The sequence below is a fragment of the Apteryx rowi genome, unplaced genomic scaffold (assembly GCF_003343035.1).
Source record: "Apteryx rowi isolate R43461 unplaced genomic scaffold, aptRow1 scaffold_205, whole genome shotgun sequence".
In the NCBI taxonomy this organism is placed as follows: domain Eukaryota; kingdom Metazoa; phylum Chordata; class Aves; order Apterygiformes; family Apterygidae; genus Apteryx; species Apteryx rowi.
In genome coordinates, this window is record NW_020448364.1 from 1,259,714 (window position 1) to 1,283,036 (window position 23,323).

Below are 23,323 nucleotides of genomic sequence, written 5' to 3' on the forward strand. Positions count from 1 at the left end.
AAGGCCATGAAAGACACAAAGGGATTCAGAGTGCGTTTGTAAAAAAATTACCGTACACTAATAACATTAGGTAAGTCCCCAGTTTTTGTTTTCCAAGTTAGGGTCCAGATGTTTTCATAACAAGAGTTCGAGTCCTTGATCACTGTGAAATCACTGACGTTGAAGTACGGGGCTGTAGAGTTATCTGTGTTGTCTTGCAAAAGCCTGCGGAGATGATGGGAGGAAATGTGCACTGGGATACCTGCAAAAGCGATTAGAAAGCAGCATTAGAAAGCAGCATACCCTATGAGAGTACATCCGCCTGTTCCTAGAAAAGAAAGATGTTTCATTATTAGTGGTAGGCTGTGATGGTTTAAACCTCTGTAACTGCAAAAAAAGCAGCAGGGGAAAGTTTACTGAATCCCAAATGGCAAAATATCTTCTGCATTTTCTGCTAGCTAAGAAAACCCAGAAACGTGTCACTAGATGGAACCATCAGAGATGTTGTCTAATACTTTTTATAACATTCAACCTGCGTCTTTGGAAGGCATGAAATTTCACTGTGCAATCATGTTGTTTCAAAAGAGAAAAGCCAAAAACTTCCTAGACAAGTAAAGTATATGTGCTTGGGGGGGGATTAGTCTATCGAGAAGATTTTGTAGAGTCCAGGCCCAAATAAATGCACATGGCATCTTATTTCCTTTGACACAAAGGCCCATAGCCATTCAAAGCTGCAAATACAATAAATTTCCCTGAACTTATTCATAAGAAAGAAGGGAAAGGGCAGCAGGGAAAGGCAACAGGGCAAGAGAAATGGAGTTCATTTTAGAAAAGTGGATCTTCAAGGCAGGGAACTATTGAGTTCACCTTTAGCTGTAGTTATGAGATGTTTCAGAAAAGTCTTAAATGACAACATGAAGAAGAGTCATTTCATGAATATTCTAAGCTTGCTTCTTCCTATTTTATGATTTTAATTTCTAACTACAAGTCACCAGTTCTGCAGTCCAGAACTTAATCAAATCAACTCTATGCACAAAAGCTTTTGTGGTGTCTGCAAACCAAAACAATTCCAGTAATCCTGGGAGTGAATTAATTCCCTGGTAAATTGCATGAGTCTCACTTGCAGGCTGGTGTTATGAAATGCAGAGGGAAACTCAAGAGGAGTGTTACTAATTGCAGTTTTGGAAAAGCTTCTGATAAGGGAAAAGCTATTCATAGCTTGCAACAATATCAGCATTGTCATTCAAGACGACCAGAAGTACATGTGCTGGAGAAACATCAGTGTAGTGAAACCTTCGGATGCAAAATCCCAGTTCAGGCTCTGATCCAAAATCCTTTAATATTAAGACAAGTAATTCAGAGTGGCTGAATGCATTTTGGAGCAATCCCATAATTAACCTCTAGAAATACTTCCCTCCCTGTAATCCTTAACTCCTGTTTTTTAAGGACAACAAATGCAAAGCTCTATCAGCCATCCCAAAGGGTTTGATCTGCCAGCCTGTTCTTTGAGCATTTTCAAGGTTCAGTCTTCTCTCTTCACTTGGCTTCCTACAAATGAAATCCTGGACTCCTACTCACCCTTTCTCTTACCTGATATCACTGTATTGACCAGGTGGATGCGGAAGGTCCCTCCAATAGGTGGAGATGACTTTTGCAGTCTCTGAACAGTGAGGCTGATTCTTGCATCCTCTGTGGAGACAGAGAGTTTGCCGTCTTCCTCAGAGCCATCCAAAAGCAAAGCACTTCTGCGTGACAGAGAGAGTTCACACGAAGGCATTAGCAGTCAGGAACCCCACTGGTGATACCCTTGTGTGACCAGCAGCAGAAAACAAACATAAAATTAATCTGGTCTTGGCATCTTGAACCCACTGATGCTGGAGGGATCAGTCATGTTCACCAGACCTTTGCTGCAGCTCCCTAAATATCATTTTCCAGGCTAGATTAAGTTGCAGCAAGTATCTGTCCTTGTTCTACAGGTCCTTGAACAGCAGCAGGGTTTCTTACCTCTGGAGCTACAATTCTTCAAGACAACTGCCATATGAACCTTTGCTCCTACCCTCATAGGAATGTATGGGAGCAACATTCTTGAAGGACCTAACAAGAATATATTTGCACCCCTAATAGACTCAGTTACTCCCCGCATGCTCTCCCATGATGCTGGCATTGCACACAACAGGAAATGACGGAAAAACACCTGTTTAAATGGAAGAAATAGTTCATACAACACCAAGCTCAAGTGAATCATGCTCCAAGAAAGGCGTTTTTAAGACCCACCTCAGTGCAGCCAAAGCAGCAGCAGCAGACAGAGGAAGGCAAGAAACCTCCCTACCTTTACGTACATATAGCCCTCACTCACATTTCATTCTGTAGTCTCCCCAGAATATCAAAACCTCAGCAGTGCTGAATTACAGCARGGAATGGAGACCAATATTGTGTATCCTAGAAACTGGCCTTCGTGTGAACTAAGACCTAAAATATTTTCTACTTTGCCGCTAAAACTTTCTCCTTTTTTGAAAGAAAAAAAAAAGGGGGGGGGGGGAGGAATCTCTGCGGTACAATGATGCCACCATGTGGTTATGTGTCTACATAACAGCTAAAGTCTCCGAGTTCAGCCTGGACTTCTGCCGATGAAATTTAGAGAATATGAAACCAAAAGGACCACTGGGCTCTCTAGTCCGACGTACAGCTGGTACATCGGATTTTATCCAGTAGCCCTGACTCTGATCGCAGCAAGTTATGTTAGACTAAAGCATAGCATGAGCTCAGTTAAGAGAAAGAGCCAGTTTTATTTTGAAAATATCCAAAGACAGCAAGTAGCCTGCCCATTTTTAAAGCATGCACTGATTTCTCGTTGCAGTCTGGCTGCAGCATCATACACGGATTTTGCTCATGTCTCTCTGTGAAGCATAAAAGCCCACCAATGCCAAGCATGTTTTTTCCTGGTGAGAGGTACTATTATTACTAATCCACCTCTTAATCCTCTTTTTGATAAACTAAACAGATTGAGCTTCTTAAATCTTGCTCTCCAAGGCATTTTCTTTCACTCCACAATCATGTTTATAGCTGTTTTCTTCCATTTTTTTCTGAAACCCCTTTAAAAATGTGCTCAATGCAGTATGTAGCATTCCAGTGCCAGTCTTAAGGCTACACGCAAGTAAAAAAATTCTCCTTTCTATTGATTATACCACAATTTATACCCAACAAACCTCACAGACACTCCCCCATCTTCTCATCCTTGCCTTTATCATTGGTAACTTGTGCTGAAATACTAAACTTGACATGATCAGTTAAGTGTACTCCTAGGTGAGAGACCTTTACAAGTCAAATCCTTCTATGCTGTGCTAATCCTATAAATTGTCTTCTGTAGAACAGCTAGGTCTGAACAGTGACTTAACTGTTTTACCAAAAGACCGCTCAGACTTGGGCTTTGCAGAACAAGGACCTGAACTGCTGCTGAATGGTCACCATGTTGGGAACACTGAGGTATAAACTGGGTCATGTCAGTCTCTTTATTCGTGCTGACTTGGGCTGTGTTTCTCTGAACCTCAACAGGCAATCGACAAATTCACTCAAGCCATAGATTTCACTGGGAGATCCAAACGCTTCGCTGTTCTGGAAACCAGACTCAACTGCCTAATTTTCTTCAGATCTTAACCACTTCTGAAAGGAAAAATCTAACTGTCTTTCGAGACCTTCTCTCAAGCAGTGTTTTTTGATGTGCACCCCAAAACTTTTTTTTGTTGTGAACCCCAAAACTAAAAGTTACATTTCTTTGTTTTTGCTTGAAAAGGGAGAGATCAGAAGGTGAGAAACCAACTTAAGTCACAGCAGAGCTGAAGTTCATGTTCTTCTCCCAGATGTGAGCCACTGAGCCAAACCAAGGGGAGCAGAGGCTGCATCGTTCCAGCATCTCCCTTGCATTGGCTCTGGCCCCATCAGGTCCTTGCTGACTCATCTGAATATAACCCAATTTTTACAAGGCTGTTCTCTGTCAGTTCAGTCCTTCAATATTGTTCTTTCTGATCTCATTAGCCTATGGCCCTGCCTCTAATTTCATTATTGGGACTTCCAGAGTAGAAACCATCTCTCCAAACAAGGAGAAATAAAGTGGGCTTCCATTTCCTAGGATGACAACTGCTGTCRTTAGAGGTGTCCAGCATCTCTCTCTGGATCTCCAGCTGTTCCAGAAGGGCTTAGATCTGCTAGCTCTAAGTCATATCTTGGTGGCCCATGCAGAAGTCTTAGATACCCCAAGGTATCTGAAATACATTAGGCACTTGTACCCCACTCATACAGTGCAGCTTCAATACCAGAATCAGATATATTTTAGACATCTTAATAAAGGTATGTTCAAGCTCCTACATGGTCAACAAAACCCAAAACACCCAAATGCTGAGACTGAAATTAGGTAGTTTAATTTTGAACTGAATACCTCCCACTGAGCACAGACATCTGTGCAGGATTCAGTAGTCTAAACACAGCCTGAACATAGACCATTTGAGATGACTAGAGAAGATACCAAGGAAATTCCCATCCAACCCAGACTTATGTTCCACTGCCTCGTGTCCTGTCTTAGATGACAACCAGATCCACACATGTCAGGGGGAACTACAAGAGGTACTACAGAGTGTGAGATAATCTACTCACTGTCCATACCTTAGTGAGAGAAGGGGCAGACTTGCACCACAGCCAGACACCAGCAAGGACACATTGTAAGTGGGAGAAGACCCCACCACAGTTACTGCTTCAATTATCCTCCCATCTGGCTGAGATGGTTTGGGATCCCTCCGAGAAACTGAAAAGACGACAATCATTCATTACAGGTGGGAGACCAGATGTCACAATACCTAGGTTATTTCCATTTCACATGCTGGAAACACACCCACTTTTGATTTTCTGTTTGGACAAGACCACTATTACATAGTTACATTTACTGAAACACATTTGCAAATAGGCTAAGAATGTCATGTTTGATAATTCCTTCTTGATTACTTTCACAAAAAAATGTAAGTTCAAGAAAACAAAAAGAAAGGTTTTAGTGTCTGCTGTGAAGTGCCCTTCCCCTCTGAAAAAATTTTAGCCAACCAAACATTTCAGTTTTGCATGGAGGGTCCTGGAGAGAGAGCAACATTAAGAAGAAAAAAAACCTGATTCCTTTACCAGTCACATTGCTGTCTGTGATGACGAGTTCGTCAAGGTAAAATGACTTGGAGGTCTCCTTTTGCATCTCAGGGATCAGCAAATCAATCTGATGCACAAACACTGGGGAATTGGCAGGGAGGTCCTGGAGGAGCGCAGATCGATTCACACATCCCTTCCAGAGGTCGGTGCAGGTAAACGTCCAGCTGAAAGATACCACCAGGGCTGGTCCTCACCTCCTTGCTGTGAGGCAGTTGCAACAACTGAGGGGCTTTGTTAAGCCTCCAGATCACCTCATGTATTCTTCTTATTACTATTGCCTCGCTTATACACAGCACACTGGCTCCGTGGCTCGTGGTTACCCTGTCCAAGCCTCTCTGTTAGGTGCCCCACAGGGGGGATGAAGTCTTTACATCTCTGCTTAGATACCCTCCTCTGCATCAAGAGATTCAGCACGTGGCAACAACTACCACTGCTCTATTTTTGGCAAAAACACTTCCATAGCATCAAGGAGCTCGACAGAACAGCAACTACCTACACACAGCAGCTTATCCAGGTCCTGAACTCTGAACAGTGCTTTAAACTACCCATGTCCACACATAAAATGGTCTAGCTCACTTAAATTCAACACAGAGTTCAGGTCCCTTGGGAATATCAGGCACTGCTCAAGGCCTCAGCTCTCTCCATCATGTAATGGACATAAATGTGAATCTAGACTACAGATCTGAGCAAGCACATCTCCTAATCATGCCATGTTTAGCCATCAACTTCAGTCCCAGGAGTCAAATTCTTACAAGGATGCTATTTCAGGAATCTGTCCCATCCTCCCCTTCCAGGACCATCCACCTACCCACCCACCCACGCAGACCCCTTGGCAAACCTTACAAAAAACCCAAGCTCCCAACTTCACTTCCAGAAGTTCTTCAGAGACCACTGATTCTTTTTGTTTGCCTGCCCCTAACTTCACACCTGTCAGAAGGGTTTCTCACCCATTTATTTTAAGTGAAACAAAGATTATGCCAACGTCCAAAAACATTATCAACCTGCGGTCCCATAAGTTCCCTGACAGCAAACTGCAATACATCTTTCTGTCTCACTGCAAAAATTCACTGAGTGTTGCCAAAGAAACCAGGAAATTAATGCCTTTGAAACTTTCTGGTGTGCCTGCTAGAGACATAACAAGCTCTCCAACCAGTGTGCATTACTATGGTGAGATAGTGCGTAAAACAAGGAACATGCAAATTTACTCAGGAAGTTCTCAGAATTTATTGCTTCAAGTAGTTAATAAAGCTGAAAGAATAGAATATCCTTGGAGACAGCATTCCCACTTCTTGGAACTGGGAGCATTGACTGGCCAGACTTGCTTTGTACGGTGCTCATAAAGCAGAGACAAAGTCAAATAGTACAAGAAAATTACTGCTCTCACAGGGTTTGACATATATGAAGCTGGTACTGACAGAAATTTAAGATATTTTCTCTTTCAGGAGAGCTGAAAGCAAGGTCAAGGCATGTCTCTGCAGAGACAGGACATGTCTCAATTTACCACAACTCATGATGTGCTCCTGTTCGAATAAGAACTTTCTATGCCCACTTTTCCTAACATACTGCCTACTGTGGAAAGTGTTATCACTGGAGACTAGGTATCTGGATACCTTTTTAGGTGGCTCTCATTAAAATCCCACTGGCAGGTGAGATTCCTCTTCACTGAGCAGAAAGAGACATTGGTGTAAGATACCGAGATATGAAGGATTTTGCTCATATGTCCTTTATGTGCAAAACACACCTGCAAAAACAGAATGGAAAAAAATCTTTCACAAATCAAAATAGAGATAATATGTCATGTCTGTAGAAGACATGTAGAAGACATTCCGATTCAATCCCACCTCACATTAGTAGGGAAGGATCTTGTTCAAGGTCAGCACCAGATCCCTCCCCATGAGGCCAAGAAGCCTTGAACATGCCTAGTGGAGATGGAGCCCTGGCATTCAGGTGTCCTATGTGCTATTGCATGTACTTCAAATGATCCTTGGAGGCTTCTGTCTTGTCAAGGACAGGCCATTTCTGCATCACTCTTCCCCAGCACCRTGGGGGAACGCCACCATCCCACCTTCCTCTCCCTCATCAGGGGCTGCACCATCAGGAGCAGAGGACAGCCAGCTGTGCTAGACAGTATCCATTTCTCCGGGGCCCCAAACTATCCACTTGGTCAAGCATCCCTTTGCAGAGAACTCTGCTTTGTCCATGACCAGTGACCATAGCCCCGAGACACGATCCTCTGTGAGTTTGGGGGAAGGCTAAACAGACTGGATAATTTTATGCTGCTAATTCGGCTCCGAGCATCCGCTCCCCAACACAACATACTCAACAAGAGCAGCCACTTACGTGTGTGTATTCCGTGAGATCATATCTCGGCAAAGTTGATGGGGAAGTTTTCACCAGCTGTTCTGGTCTGTGAACGCTGAACCTCCCACAGAAGGGCTCTGTCCCACTGATGATGYGCCCTGTGGTGACAGAGTCCTTTGTATCTGACAGAGATCAAAAAAAACCAAAGGGGATGAAAATACAGGAAACAGACATTCAAAAAWTTTTGAACACAGTCCTACTCTTACAGATTCTCCCGCCCAGATAAATTTTGAACACTCAGATGGCAGTTRTCTCCTAGGTAAAGGATACTGAAAGGCAAGAGGGACAATTAGATCCCTGTTTTGACCACAAAACTTCATGCCAAATACTACTGTCTTGAGCCAAACAGAGTGTTTGACTAAATACACCCTTTCCTTGCAGATAATACTCAGGCAAAGCTGGAARTCAATACATCAAGCTCCCCTCTGGGAGCTTGTTCCACAGGGTTATCAGCCACACTGACAAAAATTGCTAAGATTTCTTTTGTTCCTAGTATATAAGTAAGAGGCTTTGTTCCATCAGTAGATACTAACCATTCACCCTTTCCTCCAATAAAAGAAACAGAGTCTATCAGATGAATATCATAGGGGACAAGTTCCTGTTAAAAATCTTTGCTGAAAAATATTATGAATGTAATAAGYTTAGCTGTGTTCAAGGGGAGGCTATGCAAGTACTTGGAAGGCAGCACCACTGAAGTCTATTAAATTAACAAAACATATCAGGCTCAAGAAATTAACTGAGATGAAAAAAACTTTGGATTTGGAGAGAACTAAGATGCACGTTCATCCAGTTTTTATTCTTTCCCAGGCACCTATTTTGGTGCTGAAGACAGGACATTGGGTTTGATGAACTCTAGGTCTGAACACGTGTGGCTGTTTTGTATTGTCCTGGAGTCTGTTCACCACAGTTTTATCATTGTTATGCTATCTTTAAATATTTTCTACATTTTAGAAAAAAAAATCCCCCCCTCTTTGTTCTATTTGTTACATATCTTTTTTTTTTTATTCCCACTTTAATGTTGAACTATCACCAGCTTTTAGCTAAAGTTATTCTCTTTTTTTCTTGGTAGAATTGTAGCTTTGGGATCACATAATTAGACTTATAATGTCCAGTTGCTATCTCCATTTTTATGCCTAAAATTTCCATCCCTCTCCTGTTAATTTAACTCGTTGCTTTCCTCCACTTGGAAGAGTCAGTCACCAAATATGTATATTACTGGCTGGGACTTGTTCTCTGTTCATGCTGAATATAAGGACACAATAAGTAGTCTCTAGGGAGCCACTTTTTGGCATTCCTGACAGATATAAGAGAGTTACTTTCCAATTGGTGCAATACCTTCATGTTAGAAAGTTATCTATGATTTTTACAAAAGCTAATATTTTATACCTTGCCTGACCAGTCAAGTATACCTCAGATATTTGCACTGCTGCACTGAATGAATGCAGCAGTCATCAAGAAAGACTGAAAGCAAAGATCTCCAGAGTCAGAATCAACTTGAGCTGTTGCTAGGGGCTCTATCAAATTTGCTTCCCCAGTAGATATACTGAAACATGAAAAATTTCACATGCCCCAGGACTTGCATTTTTTTTGTCTCCATGCCTCATGTTCYTAACCACCAAAACATATCACCTACTCTGATAAGTGTGCTGCAGTACAYGACTGAGTCATGTAATACATTTCAGGAAGAGTTTTGTTGATATATTAATCATGTTTTTCATACAAGTACCATAAGCTCCTTCATCAGAATAAATACAAATAATGAATACCTGAGGGAAAAAAAGTGTGTATTTAAAATCTTTAAAAGTGTACATTTACTGTTATTAAAAGTACATTTACACTATAAAAAGAATCAGCTGTCACAGCGAATACTGCTTATTTGTCAAAGAAAATCACTACCTTTCTCAAAGCCATTCCGGAAAAGGATTTTAGCAGAAGATGGCTCAGTTTCACATCCTACTGAAAGAAGTTCCTCTATTGCTATTTGTACCTTAAAAAAAAAGAAAGTGAAAGGCAGTCCCAGTACAATAGCAACTGGCACGTTTCAGCAGAAAGTTTCAACACATTAAGTYATCACTGCATTTTTCATCAAATAGGGATGGATGGCAAGGCAGTTCTGRCCAAGCAGGCAGCCAGATGGTAAAATCAGCTCAAAACAGAGTTTGAGCTTCCAGCTGAGTGTGCTGTGAAGGAGTGTGAGACATCCCATAGGCCTCCAGTAGCTTCATCAGAAGAGTGCAGATTTATTGGAAGAACTACACTATTCCTGCCAGTCATGTACAGATGGCCTGGACAGCCTGGGACATCTCAGGTGGCACCAGGCACCTCTGTGCAGGTAACTGAACAGAGAGCTTGGTCAATGCAACCAGTTGGCATTAGAGTGGTTCAGCTTATCCCCCMCCAGATACCTACCATCATGCCAGGTACCACGAGGCACAGCACCTAGCCTCTTTGATGAGACAAGTCTCCAATTAACTCTTTTGCCAATTCGACCAGCCCCATAGAGCCCAGGCGTCTGAATGCCCCTCCAGGCTCCATCAGCTGTGCTGCCTAGATGTCTAATGACTATCACAGAGCGGAGACATGCAGGGTGGTTTTGACAGTGGCCAATTCTGACTGCAGTTCCTGTATCAAGAATATGTTTGTTCACTATATCAGTGATTCCGAAGAAACCAGTCTGGAGCTCCTGTAGCCTGTGGCTCCTGACTTCAGACATGTCTGAGGTGTATGTGAGGTCCCATATGTGAAACGGCTGATTAACAGGCACCATACATGGGCTTTGCTGCAGACAGCAGAGGCCAAGATCAGATGCCATGGTACATTGTAGAATCCCACAGGGATTCAGCCCAAAAAAACCAGAGACACCCACAATACCAAAAATCATCACTAGACCATATAAAATTTATCTCAACCTCTAGGCCTTGACTGCTGTTAAGTGCCACAGCTTCACCAATTAGACCCCAGCACAGACTGGGTTTTCTGTGTTTAACCATACCTACCTGGTGAGCAGTAGCATTTGTGGGAATCATGTTGCTGAATACATTGTTCCAGGAGATGCTGAACCACCCTGTACCTGACACAGTCAACATCTGACAGGCAAAGAAGCAAATAAACAAATAAAAACAGATATGAACTGCATAAGATATACAGAATTCAAACCTGCCATAGGGGTCTTCGACCAAGGAGCTTTTTTGTGGCCAGCATTTTAAGCTTCTGTAAATTGAGAGACCTGTCAGCTACTTTTTAGCTGCTCTTGGTCTCCATGCTCTCTTTTGATGCACGCCATTCTCAGATTAACAGGAGTGCAAGGGACACATGACCTGTGCAGATGCAATGACAGCCACAAACATACCCTCCAGCTCTGGACCTGCAGCTCCAAGAATTAACCACCAGGACAGACTTCCTTCACTACTGAGAGCTTCATCAAGCTGAAAGTTTGTCCTCTGATTGCAATATGAGACAGATTTGATAACACATATTTGTGTGTGTTAAAAAAAAAAAAAAGGTACCCCAAACTTGTATAAATTAGCTTGAGGTAACAAAGCAAGTCACTAATTAGCGAGGTAAATCCTGAGGGAAGTCAGCATTGCTTTCAGTTCAACACATTAGCAGATTATAACRCAAACATAGGGTTTACGTCAGCCTGCCAATATGCATTAAAAGCCATGTACAGCTTCAGCTCGCATGACACTATCAGCTCAGCAGGTTAAAAGAAGGTGGGAACACACTTTCATGTCTAGCAAGGCCAAGGCCTTTACCGTTAGGATTTGCTACCCTCTGTGTAATCAGGGCCAGTCTAACTCCCAGGGTCAAGCACGCAGCACTGACCTGCACTTCTGGGAGCTGCAAGGCACGAGCCCGAATTTCATGTCTCTCCAGGTAGTAGGTGTTCACCAYGTGGGGATTCAGCCACGTGTTGTGTATCTGGACGCCAACTCTCATCCCGCTGCTGGGTGTCTTGCCATGATGCAGCGCTTCCAGGTAGTACTTCGAGCCAGCAGTTAGCTCAAATTTGGGGGATTTGGGCTGCCAGCTTTCACTCCAGTTCTTCTCCCAGTGCTCTGACCACTCAGAAATGCCCTCAGGGAGAGAAGCTATTCTTACCTATGTCCAAACCAACAAAATCAATCAGAGCTGTTTCTCCAGCCCCAAAAGTCACTGTGTCCAGCACCACAGCTCCAGTGGTACAGARAAGAGGCTTGTGCTCATAACTAATAGCAGTGGGTTGATGGATAATGCTTTCAGTTTTATTATCCAGGAAAAGCCGTCATCTCAACAAGGTTTGGTTTAGGGCTGCGAGCTCAATACCAGAAAGAAGGCAATTTCTAGGGCTGATCCTAGCCCTAATAACTTCCCCATGCACCTTTTCATGAATAACTTCTATTCTGTCTCACATCCCACAAATACGAAAGAAAGAACCATGTCTACAGCCTTCTGAGTCTGTATACATAACAAGTCTGTAAGATCAGTAATATAGAGATTTTTAAGAGATAAGGAGAAGGTTTATATGCTTCTGCTAGCCCTGTTCAGTTATTAGGCTTAAGGCTAGCCTAAAGAGACAAATTACCTGTATTTGTAGCATCCCCTCAGTGCTACAGAGGGGAAGACCAATGTTTTCAGAGGGTGGAAATTCTACAGGCAAAAAAGGATGTAAAAGAAAGAAGTAGGACAGAAAGCCTCCAGGTACCCTTGCACAGACTGAGTGATGTGTTGAACTACTGAAAATGTCTCCCGGAAAAGACGTTCAAAGACTCTGGATGCAACAGTGAAACTTTCATGAGCTTAGTTGCTGATAAGGTCCAATGTAAAACACCAAATATAATCATACATATTTAAGTCTGTCACAGCTGCAGAATAAGGGCCAATAAGTCAATTCATACTGGGGAAATTCTCACTTGTGATGACCTTAAATAAAACTCTTCCCTATCCTGACCCTCTTATTTTTGCTGTGCCAACAGTAATACCTTACATCCTGGATCTTGAGACAAACTCAAGTACAGAGATGCTTGACCATCTGCCTGAATCCAGAAGGTGTAATTGTTGGTCTGAGGAGCCACAAAAAATCCACGAAGTCTGGAGCTAAACAAAAGCAAAAACATCCATAATACACAAAAATTAGTGCAACCATCCCCAACCCCATCTTCACACATACACAGAGTAACAGGGAAAGAGTGTGGGACCTATCTATAGCAAAAAACACACAAACTCATTCAGAGATTTAAAACTGCTAAAAACAAAAAAAAGACCCATTTTAAGCATAAACACTGTTTATGCTTGAGAGAAGTTTTCAAGGTGGAAAGAAAAAAAAAAAAGAGAGAGAGACATCCCTCAAAGAAGTAGGTATGATTTTGCTGGTGGCCACATTTCTTTGCTCATTTATTCTTAAGCAAAGTCTTATCCCTAACTGGACAAGATCACACACAAGATCAACTGAGAAATACACAGAAGTGTTAGACAAGTGAAGATGTCCGTGCATTTTGCACAGCTCTCCATAGCTGTCTCTAAAGAGGCAGGGCTAATGGGCAGCAACATGGCTCACAGACAAATTTGCAGCTTGGGGCAAATCAGCTTATTTCCATCAGCTCCAGCTGAGCTGCTGCTGCCAGCATTAACTAAGGATCTGACCCTCCACATCTGGCCAGAGCTCTAACCCAAGGCAGCCTCTACTAGAGATGTTTCTACCTCCACCACTATTTCTTTTGTGGTGTTTCAGCACATCCAGGCCAGGCAGAGCAAAAATATTGAGTGAAAGTGAAAAGAGGGAAAAAAATAAAACGTTTCACTGAATAATTTTGAGCTTCAAAGGGGCATTGGAGCAGAGGGCTTGCTTTGAATCGCATGAGCTATGCGTCAGACTTTGCTAAAAAGAACTGTCRGGTGTTATTGCTATGCCTTACGCTGCTGCAGGTGATTGCCATGGCTTCATCTCTTTTTAAGATCACTGAGTACCTGAATGACTGCTTTGCCCCAGACAGAAATCTTACTGGGGAACTGGCATTAGGTACAAACTGCCATCTATATCCAGGGCCTGCTTCTGTCAGATCAGAGGCATCATCCCAGACTTCAAAGAGAAGCCCTCTGTTTCCTAGAAAGTTAAAATAAAAATGTTCTCAGTAACAGCCARCAAAAATTCCAGAGCACATGCTAGAATCAGTGGTGCAAGAAGGCCGGCCAGAACAGAAGATTTTAATAACAGATTGGCTCCATTTGCSGGTCTATTTGCACTCCAAGGTAAAAACACAGTTCTTGCTTTAGGGAATTCTCTCTACCTTGACACCCTTCACCAAAAAGAACAAAAATCCTCTAAGAACAGAGCTTCCAACCCAGCTAATGTGTCTGTTGTCCTGCAGGAAGGAATACTGTGCTGAGCCATGGTCAAAATAAGCCAAGCCCATTTTATGGTCAACAATTTCCTACTGCAATGCTCCACCCAAGCAATGTCCCCAGACTCCTCTGCAGTAACTCATCTGTCCACACCTTCACCTAAATTTTGGCCATGCTTCTTCACCTCATTTTCAATGGCTTTACACACCAGGCTGAGCTTCCCCCCACCACAGCCCGTCCGCAAGCGGTGGCCTGAACTCTCCTCCCTGCCAGTTATTGTTATCAAACCTGGGAGAAACTAGCTTGATGTTGAAGCAGAGAGTGTTTTGGGAAGCCCCCTTTCTTTAGCATGTTCACCACCAAGTGATTGCTACTCTTCATTTCTGTATGTTTGTCCATTTGGGCTTTTAGTTATACAAATACCATACCTGGCTGGGGGGCAGCAAGCCTCCTGCCCTTGCCAACAGGCTCAGTGGTGCAGCTGATCTTCTGGGGAGAAAGGTGCTTGACTTTACAGTGGACACCTGGCAGCAGGAAAAGGAGTCAATGTGCCAACATGAGATTTAGAAACACAACTGGGCTGTGAAATAAGCCCACCTTCTTCCAAAAAGGGTCAACAAGCCCCGAAGCCTGGGYTTGTACCATCAAGAAAGTAAAAGGGTTCATTCCCACAGTCAAAATAGCTAGGCCTTCCTGATGGTGAGTATTACAACTCCCTCACTTACTATCCATGAATACTGGTTGGATTTCTGTGGCCAATGCCCATGCCCCTGTACTGGAAAAACATTTAACACATCTCCCCTTACCTGCAACAGTGACCTGCACTGGCTCCTCAAAGAAATCCCCCGTGATAGTGAGGTCAGTGCCTCCTCCGAGACTTCCACCAGCTGGRAACACAGAGGCTATTTCTACAGAGGAAGGAAAAGGGCAATCTSAAAATGAGCTTGGGAAAGATTGATTCCAGTCCTATTTTCGTCAAAGCCAGCAGTGGATTTGCACTATTTCCAACAGGAACAGGCTCCTGTGAATGAAACAGGCTTCCCTGATCTTTCATTCAGCTCTTGGCAGCCATGGGGATTACAGAGAGCTTGGCCACATGACAGGAGAAGTACTGCCTGGACTGTTACTTAGYCTTGCATCTGTCATGCTCAGACTGCAATTGAGGAGCTCTGAAAAATGGAAGTAAAACTGTTTTAATCCTTCTGACCTCRTCTGAGTCGCTTCTGAATTTAACCTACAAGTTTAGATGTTACTGCATTTTCCAACAGTCCTTGCAGGACACATGCAGGGAGCTGAACATCTGACCGTGAACATCCACATTGTGAGCACTGGAATCTTTCAGGATTTGCTCTTTATTAATGCCATCCCCTTCCACACTGTAAACCTACTTTTCTCCTTGATGAAGAGTTATTCACTTTGCACTCAGATGTCCTAGCCTGAGCACCTAATTGCACTTGTATAGTCTTGAAAAAAGCCTAATGAAAAAGCTGAGAGAAACTCTTCCAGATCTACAATTTTTTTTTCCCTAATTCATCCAATTTCAAAACCTTACTTTGACACTATTGTCTACTAGGTAGAGTAGTACAGTCTACTAGGTAGATCTGGCAGATCTTGTTTCTACTGAGACTCTGCCTGTAGCCTACTAGACAACTCCAGGCAGAGTCATTTCATCTTACTGTGACTCAGTTTCCCCACATGTAAATAAAGGAGCTAATGATACTGCCCTCCTTTACAAAGWTCTTTGAATCTATAGGTGAAACAAGCTATATGCTACATACAATATATGAAATGCATTCATGCATTGACCATGTTCTAAAAAAATTCTTTTGCTATCTCGTGAACCAAGCTCCTCAGATAYAGCACAAATGTGGCTCAGATACAATAAGGCACTAGTGAGTTCATTACATTAATTTCAGCTCCTCAGCAGGTCTAACCTTAATGGAAAAAAAYATGATGAGGCCTTTCTGAGGACCTATGCAGGTGAACCATGTGGTCTCTTTCAGCTTTATGCAACCACTGGAGGTCAAACACTACCCAGTGCTCTACAGCACATGATCCTCTACTTCCRTAATGACCGTTAGGCACGGGTCCTTTCCAAATCTCTAACGCTATTTTTTCATGATCATTATATTGAGTGGGTGCTCAGGATTTCATTGTCTGTAATCTATTTAGCTGGAAATGTCATGTTGTGGTTATAAATATTAACACGCTTTGATCTGTATTCTTTTCAAACATGGTGCAGTAATGGTGCCATTCACCGGTCCTTCATCTGAACTCAGCTCTTAAGAGTGGCTAAACATCATCGCCTTCTGCGATCYGTCTCATCCTAAGGCCACTGTGTTACTAAAATTGTAATCTTACCAAATACAGTGTSATTTAAGAGGGAAAGGTGGTATAAAACTTCTCTAGAACCAACACCTCAAGTCTACTGCTGCTACAGGACAAGGAATAAGGATTAAACAACTCCATCCCAAACCCTGTCACGCTGCTGTTCTCTGGGTGACTCTCTCAAGTCAGAGCTGTCCACCACAGACAGAGTTCAAAGACATCCCTAAGAGGTGAACATTAATCCACTGGGAATTTCAGATATAGCCTAAGGCAGCACATCCAGCCTTAGCATGTAAATTTGGTCTTCAAKAATTTTTTTTTAATCTGCAGCTTTTTGTGCAATCATCCCAAAACGGAGCATCACATACCAAGGGAGCCGCACACCTAAAACAAGGGCACAACATGACTATGTCCTTGGGAAGAGTAACAGCAAGAGTTTTTTCTAGACCACTCTGTAATTGCCATGGGACAGCACAACCAGCAAGATGAATTGGTGCAATACCTGAATGCGTCTGATACAAGAAAAGCTCCTGTTTGGCACTGATGAGCCAAGCACCTTTGTGTACTGCTGACCTGCAAGAGAAAGAAAATGCCTGAGAGATTCATGGCAATTTATCTTGGGATCAGACCTYCTTTTGGCAGAATTGGACACTTGCTCTCCAGATGAACAGTGGAACATTTTTATGGGGACCAACAACAACTTTTGCCCACACATTGGGACACTGATTCAAGACACTCCATTATATGGCTGAAATGCTTTATTTGAAGTACTTTCCTATTACAAAGTACRGCTTTGACATTGTCAAAACCCATCCTCTCCTTTTCTTTTTGTGGCTTAATTCTTCCCTATTTGGATGACAGGATAAAAGTGAGGTGGAAAGATTTTATTCAGCTACACTTAACAGATGACTCCTGTTTTGGTCACTGAAGCTAAAATATTAAACCTCCAAAGTGGAGGTGCTTTGGAAGAAGAATGCCCTCCCTTTTCATCCCTAATCTGATGATGATCTTTTCAAGTTAGCAAAACTTCATTTCTAAGGGACAAAACACAATTTTCAGTAAAATTTCATACACTTATCTGACTCAAAAATGCAGCTGTGTTTCCACATGAAAACAGAGAAGACCAGAGAAAAGGTTCTCTTACCTTCCTTTGTTAAACACTGAGAAGCTAACATTGTGGGACCCTGGAGGAGAGAAAACATGTATTTTACAGCAGGAATGTGAATGGCTCCATGAAGAGTGTATTCTGCCAAATCTTATCCAGGTGTCCTAGGTCTGATTCTCCTCTTCCTTACATTTTCCTTTTATCAGTATAATTGTACTGATTTCAGAGTTACTCTTGATTTACAGGAAGAGGAGAAAGTATGTCAACATGCACTATAAGAGACAGTCTGGAAAATCTCAGAARTAACAGAAAAACAAAACAATAACCCCATCAAACACTTTGCAAGTCTCCAGCTGATATAAGGCCATGACTATTGTATCACTTAGGGCAGGATTCCCTTCAACTTAATTTTASGAGCAGGGTTCAGGTTCACAGATTAAGACCAATTCAGAGGTCTACATGCAGGGGTCTATATCTGAGCTCCCAGCATAGCCAGTGAAAATTTAGGGCTTGACTCCTTTACCCACACATAGGTTTCAGGTGTCATTTGAGATGCTCTAGGGCAGCAAAGACATCTGTAGATGGCTGACAGATGTGGCACAGGACCTACAGGAGATCATGCCGTTCTGACAGGGTACCAAGAAGCCGGGTGGGACATTGTACAGCATCTCAAACTTATGTGTGTGCAGGCAACTGAACTGCATAACAGCATAAGGAGATTAGAGCCTTAGATCATAGTTGGACACTACACTGTGAGCATCTAAAATTATGTATCTGARTCTGACTCTCAAGAGTAGGATTTGGCTGCACACATGCTTTGTTTYATCTTAGACTCTGTGGGGATCTAGATTCTTGTGGGGATAGGACTTTGTGGGTCCTATCTGACCTCACTTGCCATGCCACAAGCCCTCCATCATGTCTGGGAGCCAATACAGGTCCAAGACACTTCAGAATTTCAGGCTACTGAATTGAGCAGGCAGAGTCTACATGAAAGCTAGGTATTCATTTCAGATGTACATATTTACTTAACTCTGGTCATCTTTCCCAAGCCGGAAGTTTGCTGTGCAAATAAAGCCTCAGAAAGAAATCAGAAGCTTCTTCAGAGCGGCGGGAAGTGAGGAAAATGAAGTAGCAACAAAGAAAGTGATCCAAGCTGCTATCAGAGGGGCTGTGAATGTGGGTATCCAACCTATTTCTGCACTAAGCCAGGAGGAAAGGAAAGGTCCATCATGTACAAGRAAAAGCAAAGAAAAAAAAAGTAAACTGAGCAAAGAGAGAAAAAAAGCCAAATCACTTAGTCATTTTGGCCATGACCACACTTTTTCGTTGCTTCRTTTGGGTACTGCGCTTCATTTTCTCCAAAGGCTGTACAGATAGCTGGAGGATGCAAACCACTTACCGCAGTCTTGAGCTTAACCATTGCAGTAAATCAGGTACCTGAAGCCAGTTTTAGCCCTGACTCAGCCCTGAGTCACATTCCTAACTCAGGAGGCAGGGCAGGAACTTGTGGTGGACTCCCCACCTCTGCAGGAATTACAGAAACTGGAGCTTTTCCTCTTTGCACTAACCTATGTGGTTGCCTTCCACCCGGCACTGCAGGGTCCCCAGTCTGCCTTCCACCCGAATAGGATAGCTGCAGAAACAAAGGACATTGTTCTTTTTGCTCCCAAAAGGTCAGAAAAACACAGGGAGGATCATCAGACCAAGCAAAGACTCTGACTTGTACATCTGAGCTAGTCACCCTTGGCTTCCTTTAGAAAAAAAAAAAAGGGTGAGAACAGATTGTTTCATTCCTGTCTCATTTATGTCACTGCTGTCGACAGCTGACTAGCTTAGGAGGATCCCTCCCAGCAACACCCAGCTCCCCAGTTTGACCCCATTATACCCGTTTCCAGAAGTTGATCCTGCTGGCAATTTTGAGCGCTCCCTCTGAAATAAGACTTGGGCACTTGGTGAGGGTGAATGAGAGGGGGGAAAGTCCTGAAAAGAGAGGACCTAGGATTCACACAAAGGGATGGGCAGATCACATATGGCTCCCAGGTTAGAGATGGCCAAAATCTGAGTTTGCTCCCTTTTCATCTGCTGCAAAACTTGAGAAGGGCAGTTCAGTGTCTCTGGGAGGAAACGAGCCTCACGGGATGGAGGGAACTGATCTCTCAGCAAGGGGGTAAGTGATTGCTCATAAGCTGGAAAAGAGCCATAAATGAGAAAACTGCTCTGCTTTGGGGAAGGGGGGGCATGGGGAGATAGGTCTGTAAAACTTTAAACAATTTAGAAAGAGTGGCCACACTTTTCACTTCTACACTACTTAATAGTTTGAGAACCAGATGCAGATCCGTACTGAATTCCTGCTTTCCACAGCTAAGGACTTAACTTCAAAATGTGGCCTGGGCGCTAGGAGTTAAGACCAGACCTGCTCCAGCAAAAACACATCACACAGACAGGTTTTTCCCCATTCTGCCCCATTAAAGGTGCAGCAAGTAGCTCATGCAGCATCAGTCCTCTGATGGCAGGGATCTGCCCCCGCGCAGCAACAGGGGTTAAACGCTCAGGGTCAGAACAGAGTGAGGCTGGGAGGACTACTGSGGAAGGTGGAGATGTGAAAGGGAAGTGATTAGAGGGGAAGGGAGGTTGTGGGGAGGGGGTAGGAGACAGTGAGATGAGATTATTTGGCATTTCCACACCTCCTGCAGCTCTTGGAGACACAGGACTAAAATAGACCAGCGGGACAGGTCCATTTTTCTAGTCAAAACCTCTCTGAGAGCATGATACTTTCCAGGGCTTCCCTCTACTTGCTCATCTGCAAGCTCCTAAATCTGTAATTAGGAACAAGTAGCAACTAAGCAAGATACGCTAGCTTTACATCAACCCCTCCTGGAGCCATGGAAGAACACAAGTCCCATCTCCAATTCAAATCTGCATTTAAGTTCCCCTCCTGGGAGGCAGGAGAAATTTTACAGTGAAGTAAGTGGGCCTACTGAGATCTCTAGGAGTCTTTGCACCAATTTCTGTGCGATCAGAATTTTCCCCTGGTTCCCCGTAACACAAGCCTCCCTTTTCTGAAGGCTTGGTCATTGCAAGAAGTGCATTGCTCATAGCCTGGAGAAACCAGAGACAGCACTACAGCACAGCCGAGTCACATTGACTATGTCATGCTCCTACCATGACAGCATGGACTGAGAGAAACACGAGCAGCAAAATGCTCCTTGGTGACTGCGAGCTCTGCATTCTTTAAAAATGTGGCACAGTTCATTACCCAGTCCCATCTCGCTAACAACACCGTGGGTTACTACAGCAGGCAGGCAGAGCCATATCTCACTTTTTCCCCTGCTCTTTTCCAGGAATTCACCTTCTGTAACCTCTCAAGGTGTAAGAGGAGCTGTACAGGACACTAAAGGGAATGTTACTGCGCAGCCCACGGCCATTTCTGTAATCCAACACGCAGTAAGAGAGCCAGCAGGCCAGAAGCATCTCCTGTTACTTCCAGGACGTAAGGATACATCCATAACAATAAATGAGCAGTGTCAGGACTCGGTCACTGGACCCTGTTCATCTATATTGTTAAACTGCTAGAGCTCTCCTTGAGCACCTCCTTGGCCGAGGTCAGCTAACACACCCTTCAAAATACAACAATATTCATTGCATTGACCAAGGTCTATTCCCAGTAGGTAGCTTGGACGTTGCTACCCTTTTGTGGAGACTAAGAGAGTTGAACAAAAACCTGGATGCAGCCAGGCCATACCACATGGCTTCTGGGCCAGAGAACAGCCCCTGGCCCTGCTTCGCTACAGCTAGAGCCACAGAGCCTGTAGCCACGGAGAGCCAGCAGCCCTCGCCCGCCCCAACCATAGACCTCGTAGCCAGCTCCTCGTGGTCCTCCACATTACGACAAAGCAAAAAGCTTTGCCAATAGACAAGAAAATTTTTGTGCACAAGCTGTGCTGAGTCTTTGCACCAATACAAACCAAAGGTCGATCAAAAACTAACATGCTTCCAGCTTGCTTGTCGGCAAAAGAGCAGAGACTGGTCCAACCATCTCCTTCTGCCACAAGGATAGCGGGGCTAGGTGGAAAACAAACAGGAAAGACATGACTTTAAGACAAGAAAGAGTGCTTCCCAGTTGRAATTATGATCTTGTTTAAATGAGCAGCCAGTATTTTCAAAAGGATCAGGAACTTCCCCTCACTTGTATCCAGCCCTTACTGACCTTCTAGAAAACTGAACAAGTCCTAGTCTCATGTCTTGGAGTGTATTAATACTGCAGAGTGTATGAATACTTTCCACACACTGTGGGAAATGCATCTCTATAAAGACTGTGGCAGAGATGCCTTAGAGATACCCTGGCTACTTCTGAAAGACCCAGTATCTCCTCCCTGTAGTGAAGGTTCGGTAGCTTTTGTCCCAGAAAGTCTTTACCTGCCCTTTCCTTCCAGAAGAACCAGGAAGCACAAGCACAGTACCATGTTGGTACAGCTGTACAACTTCACGATGTAGCTCAGTCACTTCTCTATTTCATTGAGGAGAGACACTCCAACAAACAACTTCTGCTAGAAATCACCCRAACTCCTAAGAGCAAACTGCAGTATTCCCACCTTAAAGAACCATGAGGGAAAGAGAGACAGCTTCCACTGGAGAAGAGGAATCAGGTGGGAGCAATAAGTCCACAGTAATTAGCATAAGCAGCAAAGGGTGGTAATGATTCTTTGAGAATTAACAGGCAATTAAGGAAAACATGTAATTAAAAACCTACTATAATGCAAACACTTTGCTATGACCTGGGCTTCAGAATGCAGTTGTATGAGGTTTTATTAATAGAGTTTGTTAGTATCCAGATACCTTTCTTTTAAGGAAAAATGGAAGAAAATTGCAGTGTTGTGAAACAATTGACTTAACAACACTGGACCATTGTATCCCATACAAAGCCTGAAAAAAGAGTACAGAACGCCTTCATAAGTACAAAAATCCTTCCTTCTTTTGCCCTGAATCCTACCCAACATGACTGAGTCACAGATGTCTTTGTTGGAGGCTAAGTTCCCCCTAGTACATCCTAGTACATATTTACTGACACACAAACAAATATGAGTCAAGCGTTCCTGTGAAGCTACGATATGGACTTGTCTGGTATGCTGAGATTTTGAGGCCATTTCCTCTTTGGCTGCTTGTGAGATTATGCTGTAAATGAGTAATGTAGCAATGGAGCATGCAGGCATATCCAACCTGAAGTCAGATAGCCCAGCATTTCTTCCCACTGATCAAAGATTTCACAGTTCCACCAGAGGCAGGTGAAACTAATAAATATTGAACAAACGATGCATTAATGGTATCCAGGGAGCAAAAAATGTAGGGCTGATACACAGGTGCAATTAGTGTGCCAGTAATCTACAACAGACTTATTTTCACTAGCAGAGAATTTAGTTACTTTTCAAGGGAACTTTCCACCCAGTCTGAGAAATAATTAGAAAACATGCAGTGGTCAAACATCTGCAGGTGTACACATCAGTAATTAGGATTTCTAGGTAACTAGTGGGGATATACACCTTCCCTGGGTCCTGAACAGGTCCTTAAAATGCCAGAGTGGCTATAGATTAATAGTTTCTTTAAAGTATCCACCTGGGCTTAGTTCTCCACTGCCATGGTCACAAGAGCAAGGAAAACAGAACCCAGTGAGACTATGAGAATATTTCCACACGTACAGAAATATATACGTTGGATCTGAGGTCAACATTCACACTCATTTTTGACTCACTGTGCTTAAAGTCCTGTTATCTTGGAATCACATAAAATTTGAAAATTTACCTGCTTTTCTGTGTTGTGCAAAACCACAGAAGCAGCAGGAAATAGAAATTAAACCCTTCTTGAGAGGCTGGAAGTGACCAGTGAAGGTTTAAAGCAGTAGAAAATTAAGCTTTTTGTCTCCAAATACTTCTGCTTTGTTTTTTGACTCACCATGAGAGCGTCTGCTTCAAACTAAAGTATTTCTAAAAATGCAAATGGAAGGGAAAATTTATTTAACTTTTAGATTCTGACATTATTTTAATTAGTTAAATT

The 23,323-nt window shown here is 43.2% G+C and overlaps 1 protein-coding gene across 1 annotated transcript in view; it reads right to left on the minus strand.

Moving 5' to 3' along the window:
* Positions 1-23,323, minus strand: part of PKHD1 (PKHD1, fibrocystin/polyductin) — a 269,755-nt gene that overhangs the window by 236,190 nt on the left and 10,242 nt on the right. Inside the window, exons 7-23 of the mRNA XM_026063949.1 lie at positions 21,263-21,337; positions 18,844-18,908; positions 17,315-17,354; positions 16,673-16,743; positions 14,649-14,750; positions 14,271-14,366; positions 13,468-13,603; positions 12,483-12,597; positions 11,347-11,622; positions 10,518-10,607; positions 9,415-9,508; positions 7,501-7,643; positions 6,771-6,901; positions 5,140-5,324; positions 4,636-4,774; positions 1,570-1,724; positions 57-241 (exon numbers count right to left, since the gene is read on the minus strand). Coding sequence (XP_025919734.1) covers positions 57-241; positions 1,570-1,724; positions 4,636-4,774; positions 5,140-5,324; positions 6,771-6,901; positions 7,501-7,643; positions 9,415-9,508; positions 10,518-10,607; positions 11,347-11,622; positions 12,483-12,597; positions 13,468-13,603; positions 14,271-14,366; positions 14,649-14,750; positions 16,673-16,743; positions 17,315-17,354; positions 18,844-18,908; positions 21,263-21,337 — 2,098 coding nt within the window. The remainder of the gene's footprint in view (positions 1-56; positions 242-1,569; positions 1,725-4,635; positions 4,775-5,139; positions 5,325-6,770; positions 6,902-7,500; positions 7,644-9,414; positions 9,509-10,517; positions 10,608-11,346; positions 11,623-12,482; positions 12,598-13,467; positions 13,604-14,270; positions 14,367-14,648; positions 14,751-16,672; positions 16,744-17,314; positions 17,355-18,843; positions 18,909-21,262; positions 21,338-23,323) is intronic.